The 17,230-nt window shown below is 41.2% G+C and overlaps 2 protein-coding genes across 6 annotated transcripts; one reads left to right on the top strand and one right to left on the bottom strand.

The window, feature by feature from the left end:
* Positions 1–928: 928 nt before the first annotated feature.
* On the bottom strand, positions 929–5,951 carry LOC100834226 (E3 ubiquitin-protein ligase PRT1). Its single transcript, XM_010237414.3, has 8 exons — positions 5,641–5,951; positions 5,086–5,114; positions 4,823–5,002; positions 3,944–4,015; positions 3,692–3,865; positions 3,390–3,593; positions 2,428–2,540; positions 929–1,543 (listed from the first exon to the last, which is right to left on the bottom strand). The coding sequence occupies exons 1-8, from the start codon at positions 5,751–5,753 to the stop codon at positions 1,244–1,246; spliced, it is 1,185 nt and encodes a 394-aa protein (XP_010235716.1). The 5' UTR covers positions 5,754–5,951; the 3' UTR covers positions 929–1,243.
* Positions 5,952–7,211: 1,260 nt separating this feature from the next.
* LOC100834732 (nucleolar MIF4G domain-containing protein 1) lies at positions 7,212–17,230 on the top strand. Of its 5 annotated transcripts, XM_014901195.2 has the most exons (15): positions 7,212–7,423; positions 8,878–8,970; positions 12,825–12,893; positions 12,983–13,074; positions 13,178–13,844; positions 13,964–14,031; positions 14,153–14,235; positions 14,814–14,913; positions 15,135–15,220; positions 15,306–15,388; positions 15,513–15,649; positions 15,747–15,848; positions 15,962–16,255; positions 16,345–16,467; positions 16,655–17,230. In XM_014901195.2, the coding sequence occupies exons 3-15, from the start codon at positions 12,887–12,889 to the stop codon at positions 17,042–17,044; spliced, it is 2,232 nt and encodes a 743-aa protein (XP_014756681.1). In that variant the 5' UTR covers positions 7,212–7,423; positions 8,878–8,970; positions 12,825–12,886; the 3' UTR covers positions 17,045–17,230. The 5 variants fall into 5 exon arrangements, with proteins under 5 accessions (XP_014756681.1, XP_010235717.1, XP_024317864.1 ...); XM_010237415.3 differs by lacking the exon at positions 8,878–8,970; XM_024462096.1 differs by lacking the exon at positions 7,212–7,423 and having other exon boundaries at positions 7,898–8,970.

The following is a 17,230-nucleotide window of genomic DNA, read 5'->3' on the forward strand; positions in this document are numbered from 1 at the left end:
AAAAAGAGAGGACTAAACGTTTGTACATTTTACATAAAAGAATATTACAACAAAGACTTAAAAAGGCTGTGTTTCCAATAGGAATATTAGAGGAATTGCTTATCATGTTTTTTTTTGTTTTCATTAATATCACTGAAAGAAAGACACCTGACAAAGACGCAGTCAAAAAAATTACCTGATCCGTCGTAATCACAGTTACCAAAAAAAAAATACAACGGGTGCCGCATGATCCTAGAAAACAATTACTTCTTCTAAAAAAATTACAGCAAACGCTACATTATATATCAAAGAAAACAAACACATACAAATACGATAACAAGGTAAGGACACGGACTGAACTGCAACCTCCACCATGCAAGCCCTTAAAAAAGGACTAAAAATAGATCTAAATTCAGAATTTTCTATAAACTTCCAGCACCAACAGTGGGATTATTTCCCTCCGCCGTTGCTGGAGCCGTTGGAAGAAGGAACAAGCACCCATAGGCCACACACCTGGCACTGGAGGAGTTCCTCGCTCACAAGGTTTCTTGAACTGCTGTAGACACCTACTCCAACCACTAGGACCAAACGCATCAGCCGGAGGCGTCCTCCGAACCTCTCCGGCGTCGGATTTGGGGTCACAGATGAACACCGAGACTCCAAATCCAAGGCGGTAAGGAGCAAAACACATAGATGACCATCCCGTCCTCACCAGCTCACCAGCGCCACCAGAGTTGAAGACGGTAGCACAAGAAAAGAGCTGGAAGGATTTACTCCGAAACAGCGGCGTCATCCGGTAAACAAAAAACTAGAAAGAATTATGACTAAAAACACAAAAACACTAACCGGGTTCTCCTACACCTGCCGGCGCACGGAGGCGACGGTGAATCACCAACCGTAAGTCTGTAAGTCTGTAACCGTCCGGGAGGTGCGGTTCTGCGAGCTAGTCTTTTTTGAGGAATGCGCGATTGTTACATATAAAGTTTGTCTTTGGCTTCAAAGTCGGATACAGCTCAGTCTATTTGTGCACCCAATTGGGATCAATAGACAGCTTCTCACACCTGATTGTTTACAATACATCCATGTTGATGGCACTAGCACACGCGACAGTGATTTACAAAAAGCATAAAGAAGAAATCGTCGCATGACCCGAGAGGAAACCATGAAGACGTAGGAACACGCAATCCGGATTACATTCATGTATTCTGACCCCAATTTTCAAGGCTCGAGCTCAAGATAAGCTGTACTAGAAATTCTTTGGTTTCTAAACCTGCTCGTCCTCACTATTGTCCTCCATTTCATGATCGTCAACTACCTGCACCATACCGCCAGGACCAATAAATGCTAACTCGGCGATCAGACCTTCCTCGGGTATCCTTTGGAACCTCAGGACCGAACCGTAGAGTGCTGTGTTATCAAGTTCCATCCTGTGGTCAGGGGTATGCTGCTGATTAAAGCGGCCTGGTAGTTTTGACCTGGTGTTGTAACATTCGTCACAAAGATCAAACCCGACTAACTCTGTGCAATCCTTGCATTTGTATCGCTTGCCTTGTATCGGATAGACCTGCAAGTTATAAGTTTCATCTTAGCAAAAGGATGAGATAATTCAAGACATGAGATATAAAAATACGATACAAGGTGTTCTTTTGTACTCCCTCCGTCCCGAATTAACTGACATGCATAACTGACATGGATTTGTATAAGAATGCATGTCAGTTAATTCGGGACGGACGGAGTATGTAACAAGATAATAGAAGATTTAAGACCACAAAGGTTGGTGATATCTATTGCTGAACAGTGAGCACATAAATTAGCATGACAACCCGTCTTGCAATAAATTTCCAGTTCTTCAACACATGCGTGAACTAAAAACTAATTTCTTTGTCTCAAAACAAAAGGTCAAACTGTGATTATGTCAAATAATCAAGAACTATAACACATGTTGAAGCACAAACTTTTAGTGGGATCGGGAACTCTGTGGTAGCTTTAAGAGATGCAAGAATCAAAAGCATATAGTTTTGTACATATAAATAAGAACATTATTTTCTGTAAGCTTCCAAGATTAGCTCTAATAAGAGAAAGCATGAAACAAGACAGATGTCCTATATAGCAGAACAAGAAGCACTTTGACAACTTCGAAGTGATTCATAAGAATAGATGTTGGTGCTAACCATATGTAGCACTATGCATATAAAACAGTTCTTTGTTGACAAAAGAAAATTGCCAGCTCTGCAGAGATGTTTGTATGAAAAAAAACAAGAAATCTCAACTCTCAACTAATGCTTTGGTTTAACATGGATGCTATAATGGAAGATATACACAATAACACTGAGGACAGGAAAAATTTAAGATGCGGACCCAGCAAAACATGGATTTATCTACTGGGTGTATCTTTGACTAATATACCAACAAGGTCCTGGATTAAATATTTTTACAGCTTGTACATACCCCGCATGAGTCACATCCAACTCCAACGTGGACATTTGACAAGTCTCTGTTCTGCTGTAGATAAGTTTCCTGTTTTGATGGTCTATTCATGCTTTCTTTGGTGCAAAAAGTACCTAAAACACGCAAAATACTGGAGTTAGCTAAAGGAAAACTGAATTAGGCACAAGCTTCATGTCAAAACATAATTTACTCTTGCACTTTGTGAAGGATAAGTAGTCGATGCATTGACTTCTCTGTGATTAAAGGAACAGAAGAAAACCGAAAACTACCAATGTATGCTGTACCCTATAAGTTTTGAAAAAAAAAACAGTCTGGAGTGTTATGCTCAACTGCAGCCGCACAACAGTAGAGGGGGCTTACTCGCACTCCCGTGGTGCCAAACCTCTGCACTTGTTATGGCCTGAACACACTGGTTGTTTCAAATTGTCTAGAACTGCAATCCCTAACCGAATATTAGGTTCAACCTCACACTTAGCTCACGGCACATAATAATCTTTAAACACCACAGAAATCCTTCCTGAATGGAAGTTCTGATGACTAAATCAACATTACATGGAGGAAAATCATGACATGAAGTGTTCGTGACACAAAGTAGATACTGTATCAGTTTTATTTTCCATGAAGAGTTCCTGACACAAACATAAGTGTATAGTATGGTTTATTTCATATTCACACAACTATGCTAAAGGTGAGATTTACTGAGGGAAGCATGATTATTGGCGCTTATTTCAAGTAAAATAAGGTGTTGTTAAGAAGAGTACTAGTAGCGAACAAATAGCACAGAAGCATGGAACTAAACCACCGATATGGATAACCCAGGACAAAAAATCTCAATAAAAACAATAAATCAAATATAATTTATAGTTAGCTTTTTTGCTGATTTTGATGTGCAGTCTTATCGCATTAGGCTAGAGAACTATCATGTGATGCGATTCGAACTTGACCAAAAAAAAGACGCTTGCCTGGAGATGATCCTTCAGGAGTGCATTGGGTAATCCCAAACTGAAGTTTCCTGCGTCTAGATTCGTATTCTTCTGGAAAATATTCTTCCAGAAAATGTTCGAGATCTAAACAAACATTGGGAAAACCTCCGGGATGAAGACCTCCACAGACTTGACATTTCAGTGCTTCATCATCCAAGAAAGGCAAACAAGACATACAATACACTTTTCCCAAAACAAAGCCAAGTCAGTATCTGAAAAATAAAAATAAAAACTAAAAAATTGAACAGCCTTTTATTTTCAATGTAATGTATATAGCTTACCATGACCGCAATTAAGAACAGCAGGTTGATACAACAGCTCCTTACAGCGAGCACATGACACGTCCTCTAACTTTATTTTCTTTGGGTGCCCGTTGATAGCATTGTCAACTGGAACTTCTGGAGTAGTTTTGCTAATGTTATCTTCAAGTTTGCTGTCCCCGTCTTCTCCATTTTCTTGAAAAAGCGCAACAACTTATAAATAAAGAGCTATGTTGACTAGATATCATTGCAATTACACAAGAGAATTCTTACCACAGTTATTGTCCTTGGAGTTTAAAAACTCAATGATTTGTGGAGAGTATGTATCCACACTCTTCTCTTGCTCTGAATTTTAATCCAATTAGAACACAGTGACAGTTCATACTTCATACAAGCAAAATGTGATGAATACTAATGACTATAATTCCTTAAATCTGATATTAGATGATATGGGTTCAAATTTAAAAATAGAAAGGCATCTAAATAGTGAGAATTGTGAATTTCAAGGACCTCTATGGTACCTGACAAGCAAATAGCTTATGCTGTTTAACATAGGATTGTGAAATTTTTTACACCACCAGTGCCTGCGAGAGTTAACCCTCAACAATGTATTCCTCCCCTACCCTCCACTAAATCCCAATGATCTGGCCAAATCAGATCTATCATCCATCCCTCAAAACCACCAACCTCCTTTGCCATCAATGCACACGCTACCGACTAGGCACAAATCCCAGTGAAGTTGTGAGTAGGAACATCCAAAACTAAGCCAACATCTCAAACATGAGCACCTAATAGCTAATACCCCCACCAACATCCCATCCACCCTAATGATCCCTATCCTGACCAATCAATTTGGATATGGTGGATTTTAATACAGCTTTGTATAATGTATTCTTGCTTAGAAGAACTGGCGGTATTCTTGCATTCTGGATATCATTCGAAAAATAAGTAAATGACCGAAACAAGACCTTTACAAAAGACAATCCCAACACGAGTAAGAAAAACTAGTTCCGCAACAACATCAAATACATGATAATTTGTATGCGAAACGCAATACATGTTGTGCTCAGAAGAAAGTTAAACATTCAATATGGAACAACATTGATTCTGTTATGAAAAGCGGATCCTATGCTTTTGGTATTGAGCACTTACCGAGCACTTCCTTTTCCCTTTTTTTGTATTCCACAGGTTCAAGCTTTAAAAGCAAATGATGGAGGAGTTGACAGATACTTGGAAAATGATTATAAGGTTGCCTGCATATGGCACAATGGGATTCCCGGACAAAATGCATAGCTTTATGGACACACCAGAAACATGACATATGACCACATCCTGCATCAATAAACAATAAATGAGATTCAGAAAATATTGACAATAAAGTTGCTTTTAGGTCAACATAAACAGCAAACCCTTACCAATAACAACTGGTTTATAAAGAAGCTCCCTGCAAGACATATTGAAAAACCATATGAGATCATCAGCGCATTTATACAGAATCGAAGCCATCAGAATTCAATGCTTTTCAAAGAGCAAAAAGGAAGCGACCTGGTGATGTTTTCAAGTGATTAAAAGTAAGTAGTAAGTGCCACCATGTTGTTCAGACAAATGCACAGACAACAATCAAATCGAAATCAATCAATTCATTTTATGTCCTTTAATGTTCCAGGAGGTGCCGAATTAGGCCGATAAGACCCTTAAGTCTCCCATCGTACTGTTATTGCTTGGCCCTCCAAACCAAAACTGTGTTACTGTGTGATAACATTCCGCTATCAGTATACCTAGATAGAGAAAGCTATCGGTGCACAAATTCAGGAACACGGGTACATGAGGAGCCAATTCGCATCGGATCAAATCATCAACACGAGGTGACGTAATCTACACCAGCACGCGTCTCCACAACCAACACAGGAGATATTCCGCCCGTGGCCGCAGAACCTACAGGGAGGAGAGGAGGGGGCCGTATAACTCACAAGCATACGCAGCACTGGAACCGCGGGTCCTCCAGATCGTCAAAGCCAGCTCCGGCGGCGACCTCCTCCTTCTTCTCCGGCAGGTGGCTCCCGCTGCCGTCGTCGGAGGCCATCCTCCTCGATTCGTCGTCCCCCCTCGGCGGAGCGGATGGAGATTCTTCTGGCTTGCCGGGGCAGCGGATACGCGACTATGCGCGTGGGAGAGGAGGACGGGAACGCGACGGGGAAGAGGGGGAACGCCGAACGCGAGTGCGAGACGGGGGACGGAGCTAAATCGCCTTCGAATCCGGTTCGTCCGGTCCGCTCCGGTCGCCTTCCGTCCCGTGTCCATGACGGTATTTGTAATTTTATTTTTTGACAGCGTGTCCACCACGGTACAATAATTTTTACTGTGCGCGGCACTTCGTGGCAGGGCCCAAATTTGACTGGCGACTGGCGTGACATGAAATTTGTCGTCGAACGGTTCGATCGGCCGCCGCCCTACCCTACAGAACTCCCACTCTCGCTGGATGGTTGGGTTTTTTCCTTCGGATTTTCAAGGAACAAAATATAAATATGGAAAGTTAAACTTTGCGCAAAAAAAAAAGTGCACATGCCACACAACACAGCCATCGGGGGTTTTTCCCCTTATGGCGGGCTGCAAACTTGGCCCAGGCGAAGTCCACAAGGCACTGTTTGGTATTGGTGTTTTTGTGGGCTTTCTAGTGTTTTTTTCTGGCCCAACCCAAAGACACCTGAAAAGGCCAGTGGGCCGTTTGGCAGGCCAGTCTTGATGGCCAAAAAACCCTAGAAAACCCACCAAAACAAAGTCGGGTTCGAAAAACGGCGAGTCGAAAACCCTAGAAAACCCATCAAAACAAGTCGGGGTTCGAAAACAACGAGTCGCACTCGCGTTTTCGGCGTCCTGCCTCCGTGCCGTCCCCATCAACCTCCGACTGCCTGCGACCTCCACTCCTCGCTGCAGCAGCAACGACCTCACCGCCAGTTCCACCGCCGGGGAGTACACCCACGGACGCTGCTGCTGTTGTCCTCCGCATCGACAAGGGTTTCTTCGGCCGCCGCAAGTGAGTTCCTCATCCTTTCTCTCCTCCTCAGCAGTTTGTCAATTTTGGAACCATCGAGACCCCCTTTATACTAAGGGTCTGTTTGGTACTGGAATTTTTGGGGTGTTTTCTAAGGTATTATCCACTCCAAATTAAAAACACTACAAAATCCAAATGGTTGTTTGGTAGGAAAGGTTTGAAATGGATTATTCCTAGTTTCCCAAACAAAACACTTCATTTTTGTAACAAATTAAAACACTTCTCAAACTATAGTGTTTTGAAAAACACTATTGACTAAAAATTACGATTTTGCTAGTGCACAGGCGCCTGGTTTTTTTTTAAAAGCAGGCGATTTGTGGACCATTGATCTACTCATCAAGATTCGTGTCAATTCTTTTTCCTCTGACTGCTCTCTCGCGACCCTTCTTCTGGTCTTCTCTCCCCATGCTGCCAGGCGGCGCGCTCGAGACGGAGAGGACAGCGCGGGGGCTTCTGCTCGTCGCCCGCGGTTTGGGAGGTGGGGGCCTGGGGGGTGGCGGGGCGATTCTGCTGGCCGACGGCGCGACGCTGCGGACGTGCTGGGTGCGACGACGCAGACGATTGGGACGCGCCGTACACGAGGAGACAGGGGAGGCGCCGGGGATCGTCTCCGGCTCGAGTCCGCGGCTGCCGGGGCGCGCCTCTTCTCCAATCTACAAGCTCTCGCGGGGAACTTCCTCACCAGCGACAACTCATCTCCGGTTCGATTCGCTCGCGTTTTGCCGCTAATTTCAGTGGGATTTGGTTGTTCGTAGGCCTTGTGTTTGTTGTGTTAGGTGGCGATTTTCACTGTCTTTGTCGTTGGAATGAGCTAGATGGGAGTTGAGGTAGTGCCCGAACATAAATATGGATGCAAATAATCACAGGGAAATAAATCACTCACAAACTTTTTGTTCATTGTTTCATTGTACTTGTTCATTTGTGTGGAAGCAGGGATTTTCGTTTGATTTGGCGAGTGTGTAGCATGAATGGGAACAGCATGTATCCATTTGTAGTCTGATCTTACTCACAGTTTTTTGCTTGTATTGCTAGCATGAACAAGAACATCAGGAATCTGTAGTCTGGGCTTATGGGGGCTTATTCCTGTGGCGATGATTTTTGTTTGAACTGCTGTGATTTGGTGTTGCTTGTGTTCTCGCAGTTTTGATGGAGCATTTTTTAAGGCCCGCTAGCCGGAGTAGGGTATCTACCCATTTTTACCCTACTTTTCATGGTCAGACTCATTTGTGCTTTTCATCCATACTTTACTAGAAATGTCAATATGATTGATATGATGTCGATCCATTCCTTCAAGTGTAATGGCCAATTTGCAGCTATTTTTTATGTCTAATTTTCTGTTGAGTTTGACTGATGATTTATGGGTCTAGCTTTTGGCCTTAGTACAAAGTGTCCATCAATGTGTTTTGGTTAGCAGGGTGTCATTCTTTGGCTTACATATATGGGTACAAATATGATGGGTTCGTTTGTATCCGATGTATTTTTTTTGGCCTACAAGTTGTGTTTTCATAAATGCTTTGAAAAATTAAGTTGTTTTATATGTGCTCGCTGTTTTAAGGTGTTTGTTACAATTTTTGTGTTCATGGGTTTTGTGTTCATCGTAGCCAATTGCACTCTACTTTAAATTTAATTACACTAGTTTAACTTTTGCAATTCTAGATATACCAACCTGCAACTAATTGCATTTTTTAAAGTTTATTTTCATCATGGCAAATTGCACTGCCCTTTAAATTTAATTGCACTACTTTAACTTTTGCAATTCCAAGTGTACCAACTTGCAATCGCAATTTTCATTTATGTTCCTTTCTTCTATGTTCAAATTACTTCCACAAGTATATATATACTCTTTTTACTTTCTTTTTTGTCTGTCTTTAGTGGTAGCAGCAACACAAGCAATGTAGAAGCAAGACCTGAGATTAATTTCAAATAAGAACGTATTATCTGTTTGAAAGTTGCAGTGCCTTTTAAATCAAATTGCACCCCTTTCTGCCGTTGCAATTCCAGCCTTTTGAAATTGCAATTGCACTAGGTCTTGTACATTCAGTTATGCAATCTATTTGAAATTTGCACTGCCTTTTAAATCAAAATGCACCCCCTTTTCATCTCGCTCGCTCTATATTGTGGCTACATTAATTTCCTTTGTTCTTTGGCCGATAAGGGGTGTGATTCCCAGGAAATCCAGTGTCAAGAATAAGGGGAGGAGAGGGAAGAGGGTGCGGTCAGTGGGCACTCTTGACTATGGGGGATTGAGGTTAGCTTCCATAATTCTGGCTTCAAGTTGTTGTTCTCTCTAAGGATCTGAGACGGTTGATTTCTGCTTGAGTTTATGTTTTACCAAATTTTGCTTCGTCCTTCTCTTCCTCAAGCTGCCATGAGCAATATTGAGGTGTGTTCTTTTCCCAAATCGAAAAACCCCTAGGCTTTTAATTCAAATTTTCTGATTGCATGTTTTCTAAATCAAATTTTGTACTTGCAGTGGCTTTTAATTCAAGTTGCAACCCAGTTATTGCGTTGCAACTGTAGAATTTTTAAAATACAATTGCAGTTTTTTTTAGGACAAATCTAGATTTGTTGCCGGCTGCAATTGCAACTACATATAGTCTTCTTTTTGGTAATTTGCATTGCTCTACTTCTAGGATCGTACAACCTGTAATGTGTAAAGTTACAATAGGTATTTTGAACTACATTTTCAATGTGTTGTGAGAGCGTTTGCCTATTTAATTTGTTTTGTTTTGGTCCCATTAGATATGTGTTGCATGGCTCAGAAAAAAGTGACTGATTTTTCTTGAAATAACATGTGGCTGTTTTTTCACAACACATTATGGCTTTTGTATATGCTCGAATCCATGTGATTTCTGTTTTCTGGCTTTGCCATATGCTTTTCTGTATGAGCAGTGACAATTTAGCTCTTCTCCTTCTAATTTAGCTCAATATATATCCCAGAAAGCACACTGGTTTGCTCTTGTTGTCGATATTTCCCAGAAGTGCTTTTGGATCATCGATTCTTATTTCAGAGAGGGCTCTTATAACGAAATAGATGATCTAATTGTTAGTTTGCTGACTATATCTCTGCACTGCATGATTTGGTTTTATTTTTTCCTTTTTGTAATTCGAGCACCTGCATATTTTTGCAATTTTCCAGTGCCTGCACCTGCAATTGCATACCACCCGGGCTGCATTTGCATACCACATTGACTGCAATTGCAGTTATTCTTACTGATGGAATTGCACACAGACCAATCACACTTGGGTAGCTTCTGCAATTCCATTCTGAATTATACATCTGTCTTATTATTTGTAGATTCATTTTGTCCAAGAAGGGTGATGGCAATGATTAGACGATGATCTTTTTTCGCATGTTAACTGAAACACCCATTTTCTGTATTTTTGTCGAAGTGTTTTGGATCTGATGTTGCTAGATGTTTAATTCTGTGAGGGTAATTTTGCAGCTTATATGCTCGAGTTCGAGGTGTCTTTTGTAAGGTGTATAAACATATAATTGGAAATTCTGGTTCAAATAACGGTAGTTTACTTATAATTCCTTTTGTTGTTAAATATTAAGTGCTCCCTCTGCTTTCATTGATCAGCATTTCTGTGCTATGGCAGTAAGTATTTTCTGAAAGTGTGCACATGATGTAAATGTCCTCTGCACATGCAGCCCTAGTGTGCTGTCCTGTGGGGTGGGGGAACTCATACCTTATTAGATGGGGGATATACACTATTCTGCATCTGCATGTTGTAAATATTATCAATCCCCTGTCCCTCAATAGTCAACACTGTGTAGTTTTTGTGCTCTTGAATTCATCTCCAAGGTAGCTCTCTGATTAGGGTGTACTAGGAGATCATGATTCGTCGATGTTGTGATTATATTTTATACCTGCAAAATGTTCCAACATAATTAATTACTATGATTGAAATGCACAAACATTAGTTTCATGCTGCACCTTCTTGCATCAAGGTTTGAAGTGGGTTTGATGTCACAGAAATATGTAGAGAAGTAACCAAAGGGCTAACCAAATACTGAAGGGCATACTGAACCCTGAACCAAATATGTGGACAAATTACCCGATCCAATACTTTTCTGTTGCAATCAAATTCTCCTTATGTGTTTGTGTCATGTATTGGAAGCAATACTTGCCTATAGGGGAGAGGAGGAGATGGATTGGGGTGTTTTGTGAACACCTGTACGTATTGATATTGAGACTAGCTTCCAGACTTGAAGTTGCTCCTCTCTCTTCTGAATCTGAATCGGTTGATTTCTCCTCTATTTTTCGCTTCATTGGATTTGCAGCTCATTTTATTTGCAAGTTGTAGGTTCCCCGGTTGCAATTGCAAATAGGTTCTTTTACCTTTTGTTTTAGATCCTGTAGCAGATCTTAGGATCTCTGTTTTCTTTTTGACACAAGGATCTCTGTTTTCTTCTTTTTTTTTAGAATGGATCTCTGTCTTCTGTGTAGAAGCTCATCACATTTTGATCATTTCTATAGACACAAAGCCCTCCATTTGAAAGCAATAGGCCCAGGCCCAACACACAAAATTTCAGCACAAAAGGCCCAGAACACAAAGCATAGAAACAATACGTAACTAGAGTAATTCTGGTCCACACAATAGCATATCTTATGTTTTACAGCTCAATAAAATGTGACTGGTTTTTGATGAAAAACCAGGCGACTGCTTCTAAACAAAATAACAGGCGACTGTTTTAGAAAGGAAAAACAGGCGTCTGGTCAATAGACAGACCCAAAAAATAAACTGACACCAAACAAGACCTAAGGTGTTTTTTTGAGTGTCTAGTGTTTTTTTTCCGGCCCAGTCGACACCCAGAAACACTAGTGGGCTGTTTGGCAGGCCGGTTTTAGCGTTGTTGCCGACCCTGAGAAACCTACTAAAACACGTCGGGCCGGGGCCCGCGACGCGTTGCTCTCCTCCGCCGCCGTCGTTCGCCCCTGCGCCATCCGCCGCCGTCGCCCAGCCGCTCCAGCGCCGGTGCACACCCCTTGGTCCAGGCAGCCGCCGCCGTCGTCGCCCCTGCGCCATCGGCCGCTGTCGCTCAGCCGCTCCAGCGCCGGCGCCCACCCCTCGGTCCAGGCGCTGACCGAGGCGTTGAAAAAGGAGGCGAAGCGGCTGCGGCGCGTGCTGGCCAACCGGGAGTCCGCCTGCCAAAGCATCCTTCGTCGCCAGGTGCTAATTAATCCTTCCTGCTGCTACCGGCCTGTCTAAATAGAATTGACCTCTGCAAATCGATGCGATTCTCATTCTCTGATGAACTGAATCCAATTGATTAATTAAGCTGTTTGATTAATTAAATGTGGCATTGATTAGGAGGACATGGTGCTGGAGCAGTACTTTTTATCCTGAAGGAGACCAAACACGCAGCTAGAGCAATCCCTTGCTTTCCTCCTAGAAAACACTTGTGCCAAACATTAGAAATTGTGGTGGGGGAAGGGAATTAAGCGGAAACAAGTGTTTTTGGTGATAAGTGTGTTTTCACCCAAAACACTAGGTAAAGAACACCAGAAAACCCACAAAAACTCTACTGCCAAACAGGGCCTGATGTTTCTTGTTGTTAGGTATTCCTTGTTGACCATCCATGTTTCTTGTTGTCCTTGACATAAGATTCTTTCCTTGCAAATTTTGGTAACAACCAATGTGTCCTTGTTGGATGTCCTACCCAAATTTTCATTAGATTGTTTCACAGAAGCTATATACCTTAAACTGACCTGATTGTCTTCTGAAGATGTCATGAAATGTGGTGGCAGCCTGGAGTTTAGTTTTTAGAAGGGAAATTAAATGACCGTAATTTGCATCATCCATTACTACCTTGTTGTGCACCAATGGTTATATCTCTACTCTCCAAGAATCTGTTGTGCATCAGAGATCCATTCTGAATAATGATACTGGCAAATGCTTCTGAACTCCAAAATCATTTTTGTGGGTAAAGAAATCCACTTGAGCGTGTGATGGCTTCCCAAGAACATCCTAATAAAAAAATGGGCACCGGTTTTCTAGTGTTTTTTACCTAGTGTTTTGGGTGAAAACGGTTACCCGAATTTGTAGAGAAGCTAGTTAAGTAATGTAATGATCTTTTGTGGTTCTATTTACCAGCTGATTGAGTCACGAGCGAAGAGCCAGGAGGGCAGTATCGTGTAACCAGATTGGCGGAGATTATGGCGGGTAAAGTACTTCCTGGGGTACTGAAACCCACCAATGTTCTGTGGTGAATTTACAGTGCTATCTGTTTTGTGGGTTGTTTTTTTTCTCAGGGAAAGAGGAGCAGAAGTCTCGCAAGGAGAAGCGGAAAGAAGCGAGATCCGAGAAGCAGAAGCTGCGGTTTCTCTCTTGGGTTCAGCACCAGGTTAACTAACCAAACCAGAAAAGTCGAGTTGGGACAAAAATAGAAGTGTTGTCTTTTAAGCTTTAGGTTTTTTATTCTGAAGTGTAGATATTTCTTGAATTAGGGTGGCAAAAACAAGAAGCCGACAATGGCAGCTGTGGAATCGAGTCCAGTAGAAGAGAAGAAACCAAAGAAAGAACCTAAGAAGAGGAGGAGAGAACCTGAGGATAACCGCAAGTCCAAGTCCAAATTCCAGGAGTATCTTGAAATGGAGATGGGTGGTGTTGTGGGCGGAGAGGAGGATCTGGAGACTGAGAGGAAGCTTGCAAAAAAGCTCCGGGTGAAGAACGGAAAGCTAGGAGGTCCGGATGATGGTATGGATGATCTTTTTGGGGACCTCGGATTTGGTGGCGACTTTGGTTCGGATGGTGAAACGGAAGGGTATAGTAGGAATATGGTGGATGACATTAAACCAGAAAAGAAGAAACGAGTAAGTAAAAGTAAGAAAGAGAAAGATGATGCAACAGAGGAAGGGAAGGTGAGTAAGGTAGACAAGAAGAAACAGAAAAGGAAAAATAAGAAAGTGAAGGATGATGCCGTGGAGGAACCAGATGCTGGAAGTGTGGAAATAACTGAAGAAAAGGATGTAACAGTTTACGAGTCTGAGGGTGGAGAGCCTAATGTGGTTGAACAACCCGCAGTATCAAAAGCGAAGTATGTACCTCCGAGTCTCCGTGGTATTGCTAGTTCAGAAGCAGAAGAAGTCTCCGTGTTACGCCGGAGAGTGAGAGGTGTGAGTTTGACTTCAAATTCTGTCTTTTATTTTCTTCTATGGAACACATTTCTGATTTCTTTCTCTGTTTTCTTGGAAGCATATCCTCATAATGGCTCTGTATTTTGTATGATTCAGGACTTCTGAACAAGCTTTCAGAGTCAAATGTGGAGTCTATTACCCAAGAAATTGCTGCACTTTTTCGCGTATAATTCTAATCATTCTTCTGATACCATGTTGTCAAACCTCTTTCAGATCTTTTATTTTAGCTTGATTAATCATGTGGTATTTTATCTTCTGGTACTTTTTCTATTTAACTATTCACAGTCAGTTCCGCGAAATGTTGGCTGTCAGTTAATTGGTGATGAAGTTTTGGCAAGTTGTTCCAGGGGACCTCGTGGTAACGAACAGTTAAGGATCTTCCAAGTCACATTTATCTGGTTATTATCTTAGTATGGAACCATATGGTATTTTTAATTCGAATTCTCACAGCTTAGAATTTCCAACATTAAATGAAGATTTAAATGAAATGAATCCCAAGTAGTAATTATTATCGAATGAATTTTAGGGATCAACCATAAGAAACGTATATAGGCAATGTGGTAAACCCGGAAATTTTTGATATGCTAACTACTTTGCTTTGACATTTCGTTCATCTGACTGATGTTTAGTGCTCGAGAGAGACTAAGTTCTTGAAAATGGAAGGGTTAGTGTTTTGTGCATTTCAAGGTTAATCTTGCCCAGGAATATATTTTGTGTTTCATGCTTTTTGCCCATTCTGTATAATTTTAATAGCTAATGTTACTTATTTGACATCATTGAAACCTGTCAACATTTCCTAACTTTGTTAGGCGTATCATAAAGATAGGTTCCTTTGTAGATCAACCCAATGTTTCTTCTTGTTATAGTGCTCCGCTTTGAAGTTGGAGGTTGGTCGACAGATGGATGCTCTATTAAAGTAATGAACTATGTTCTTTCATTCGTTCAGGTATGCTGCTGTATTTGCAGCCTTTGTTGCTGGTATGACATGCTTGGTTGGTATGGACTTCAGTGCCAGAATCCTTTCTTCTCTTGCCAATTCTTTTGAGGTATGATTATTCTGATTTCTGATTACGATTTAAAAAAATATGTTACTTGTCCCTGTGTACCTAATTATATTTATATCTCTTTTGCTTTGCTCCGTATCTGATTTGTTTAAGGATACTCAAATCATGCTTATCAGTTGCAGTTGTTTTCTGTTTTTTATATTTATCGATTGCAGTTGTTTTATGTTTTTTATACAGTTGATATTTTTTCCCCTTCGTGACAGGATGAGTACTCCAAAGACGATGGGCTGTCTCTGAGAAATCTTACCTTATTGTTCTCTTATTTGTGCATATTTGATGTCATTGCAAGGTCTGCGGTTTGAATGGAATAATTTATCATGTTTTTTATTGAAACTTGTCAAGATAAGCTCTGATAATCTTGTTTATTGTTGCAGTGATCTTGTGTATGATCTGCTCTCAGTGCTGAGCAAGCGCTTGACAGAGCTTGATGTCTCAACAGTGTTAACCATCCTACAGTGTATGTCACATTTATATTGTCTTTCTGAATACTGAACCATCATAGATGTTAGTCTGTTAGAGGACCTCCCAATGTTATTCTGTTCCTAAGTGAACCTTGATATATGTTTTTATCTTATGGACAGGCTGTGGAATGAAGCTGCGGGGTGATGACCCAGGTGCAATGAAAGATTTTGTACTCGGTATTCAGAACTCTGTAAGTCAGTTAAAATTGTGCTCAGCTGGCCGAGAAGATGGAAAAGCAGATATACATAGTAAAAGAGTGAGTTGTCTTGTTTGATCTTTTATGCGCCTGTTTAAGAAGTAATATGTGTTAGCATAGATTTGAGTTTCAGTATCTGATATAACTTGCCATGCAGGTGGAATTTATGCTCGAGACAATATGTGACATTAAGAACAACAAAAAGAGGCCGAAAGAGGATCCTTCACACCATACACGCATAAAAAAGTGGCTTCAAAAGGTCTGTACCAGAACTTCATTTCCCCACATCTGAAATTATAGGAATGTGATGACTCCAGGAAACTTATGTTCATTTAATTAATATGCTTTGTTCCCTTTTTCACTTGCCTGCAGCTGAAATCAGAAGATATCCTCTTGCGCGGGCTAAAGTGGAGTAAGCTTTTGGACCCTGAGAAGAAAGGGCAGTGGTGGTTGTCCGGGGATGTTTCATCCACAGCAGGCAATGTTAAAGATGTTGCAGCAGTTATCAGCAAGGAGGTTGTAGAGGCACAAAAACTGGTTCGGCTTGCAGCTGCCCAGCGGATGAACACTGACATACGTAGAGCAATTTTTTGCATCATAATGAGTGCTGAAGACTACGTAGATGCTTTTGACAAGATCCTGAGACTGGACCTTTCCGGGAAGCAGGTATGCATTGCTTTTTTCTGTATAATGCAGTTTTCTGTGTGTACATATGTCAATATATTAATTTCCTTATTTTCTCTATTGCCGTGCAGGATCGTGAAATTATGAGGGTCATCGTTGACTGTTGTCTGCAAGAAAAGACCTTCAATAAGTATTACACGGTCCTTGCTTCCAAGCTATGCAACCATGATAAAAATCATAAGTTCAGTTTGCAGGTATGAACGTTGTATATTTATAATTTTCAATATCTACCGTAAAGTTATTTACTGCTTCAGGTCAAGTTGATTTCTTTTTCTTAACAGAGGAACTTAATAGATGAAACATGTATTCGTGAGGTAATTGATACCTTCGAGTTTGACTTAACATTCTGTGTTTTTCCTATTTATGATGGTGACATTGCAGTATTGTCTCTGGGATCGATACAAGGAGTTAGATACAATGGAGTTGAATCGATCCATGAACCTTGCAAAATTAGCCGCAGAGATGCTGGCGAATTTCTCACTGTCACTTGCGATGCTGAAGGTTGTCAACCTGGCAAACCCAGTGGAGATGACTCCAAAACGGATCATGCATTTCCGAATGCTGTTCGAGACCTTGATGCAGAAAGATGATGCGCTTGTCTGGAACGTCTTTACCCGTATCGCTGGGATTCCAGAGCTCGAAATCTTGAGAGATGGGATTGTGCTGTTCATCAAACAGCATGTGATTGCTAAGGACACCGGGAAGGAATTGGCTGGCAGGTTCAAGATCGCAAAGAAAGCACTTGATAATGCTGCTGGTGTTTTGATGTAATTTTTCTGCCATTTTAAAGTGGCAACTTCCTGCCCTGGTTATTTCTTATGGGGTCTCAATTTTGTTACATATTCTGAGAAAAAAAACATGAAGACAACATTCTTGTAAGTTTAGAATGATTTCGCAGAGTTTGTGATTCAATTTCTCAGAAAGTTTATGGTGAGTATACGTACTTTTGACTTTTGA

Source organism: Brachypodium distachyon, chromosome 3 (assembly GCF_000005505.3).
Source record: "Brachypodium distachyon strain Bd21 chromosome 3, Brachypodium_distachyon_v3.0, whole genome shotgun sequence".
Lineage (NCBI taxonomy): Eukaryota > Viridiplantae > Streptophyta > Magnoliopsida > Poales > Poaceae > Brachypodium > Brachypodium distachyon.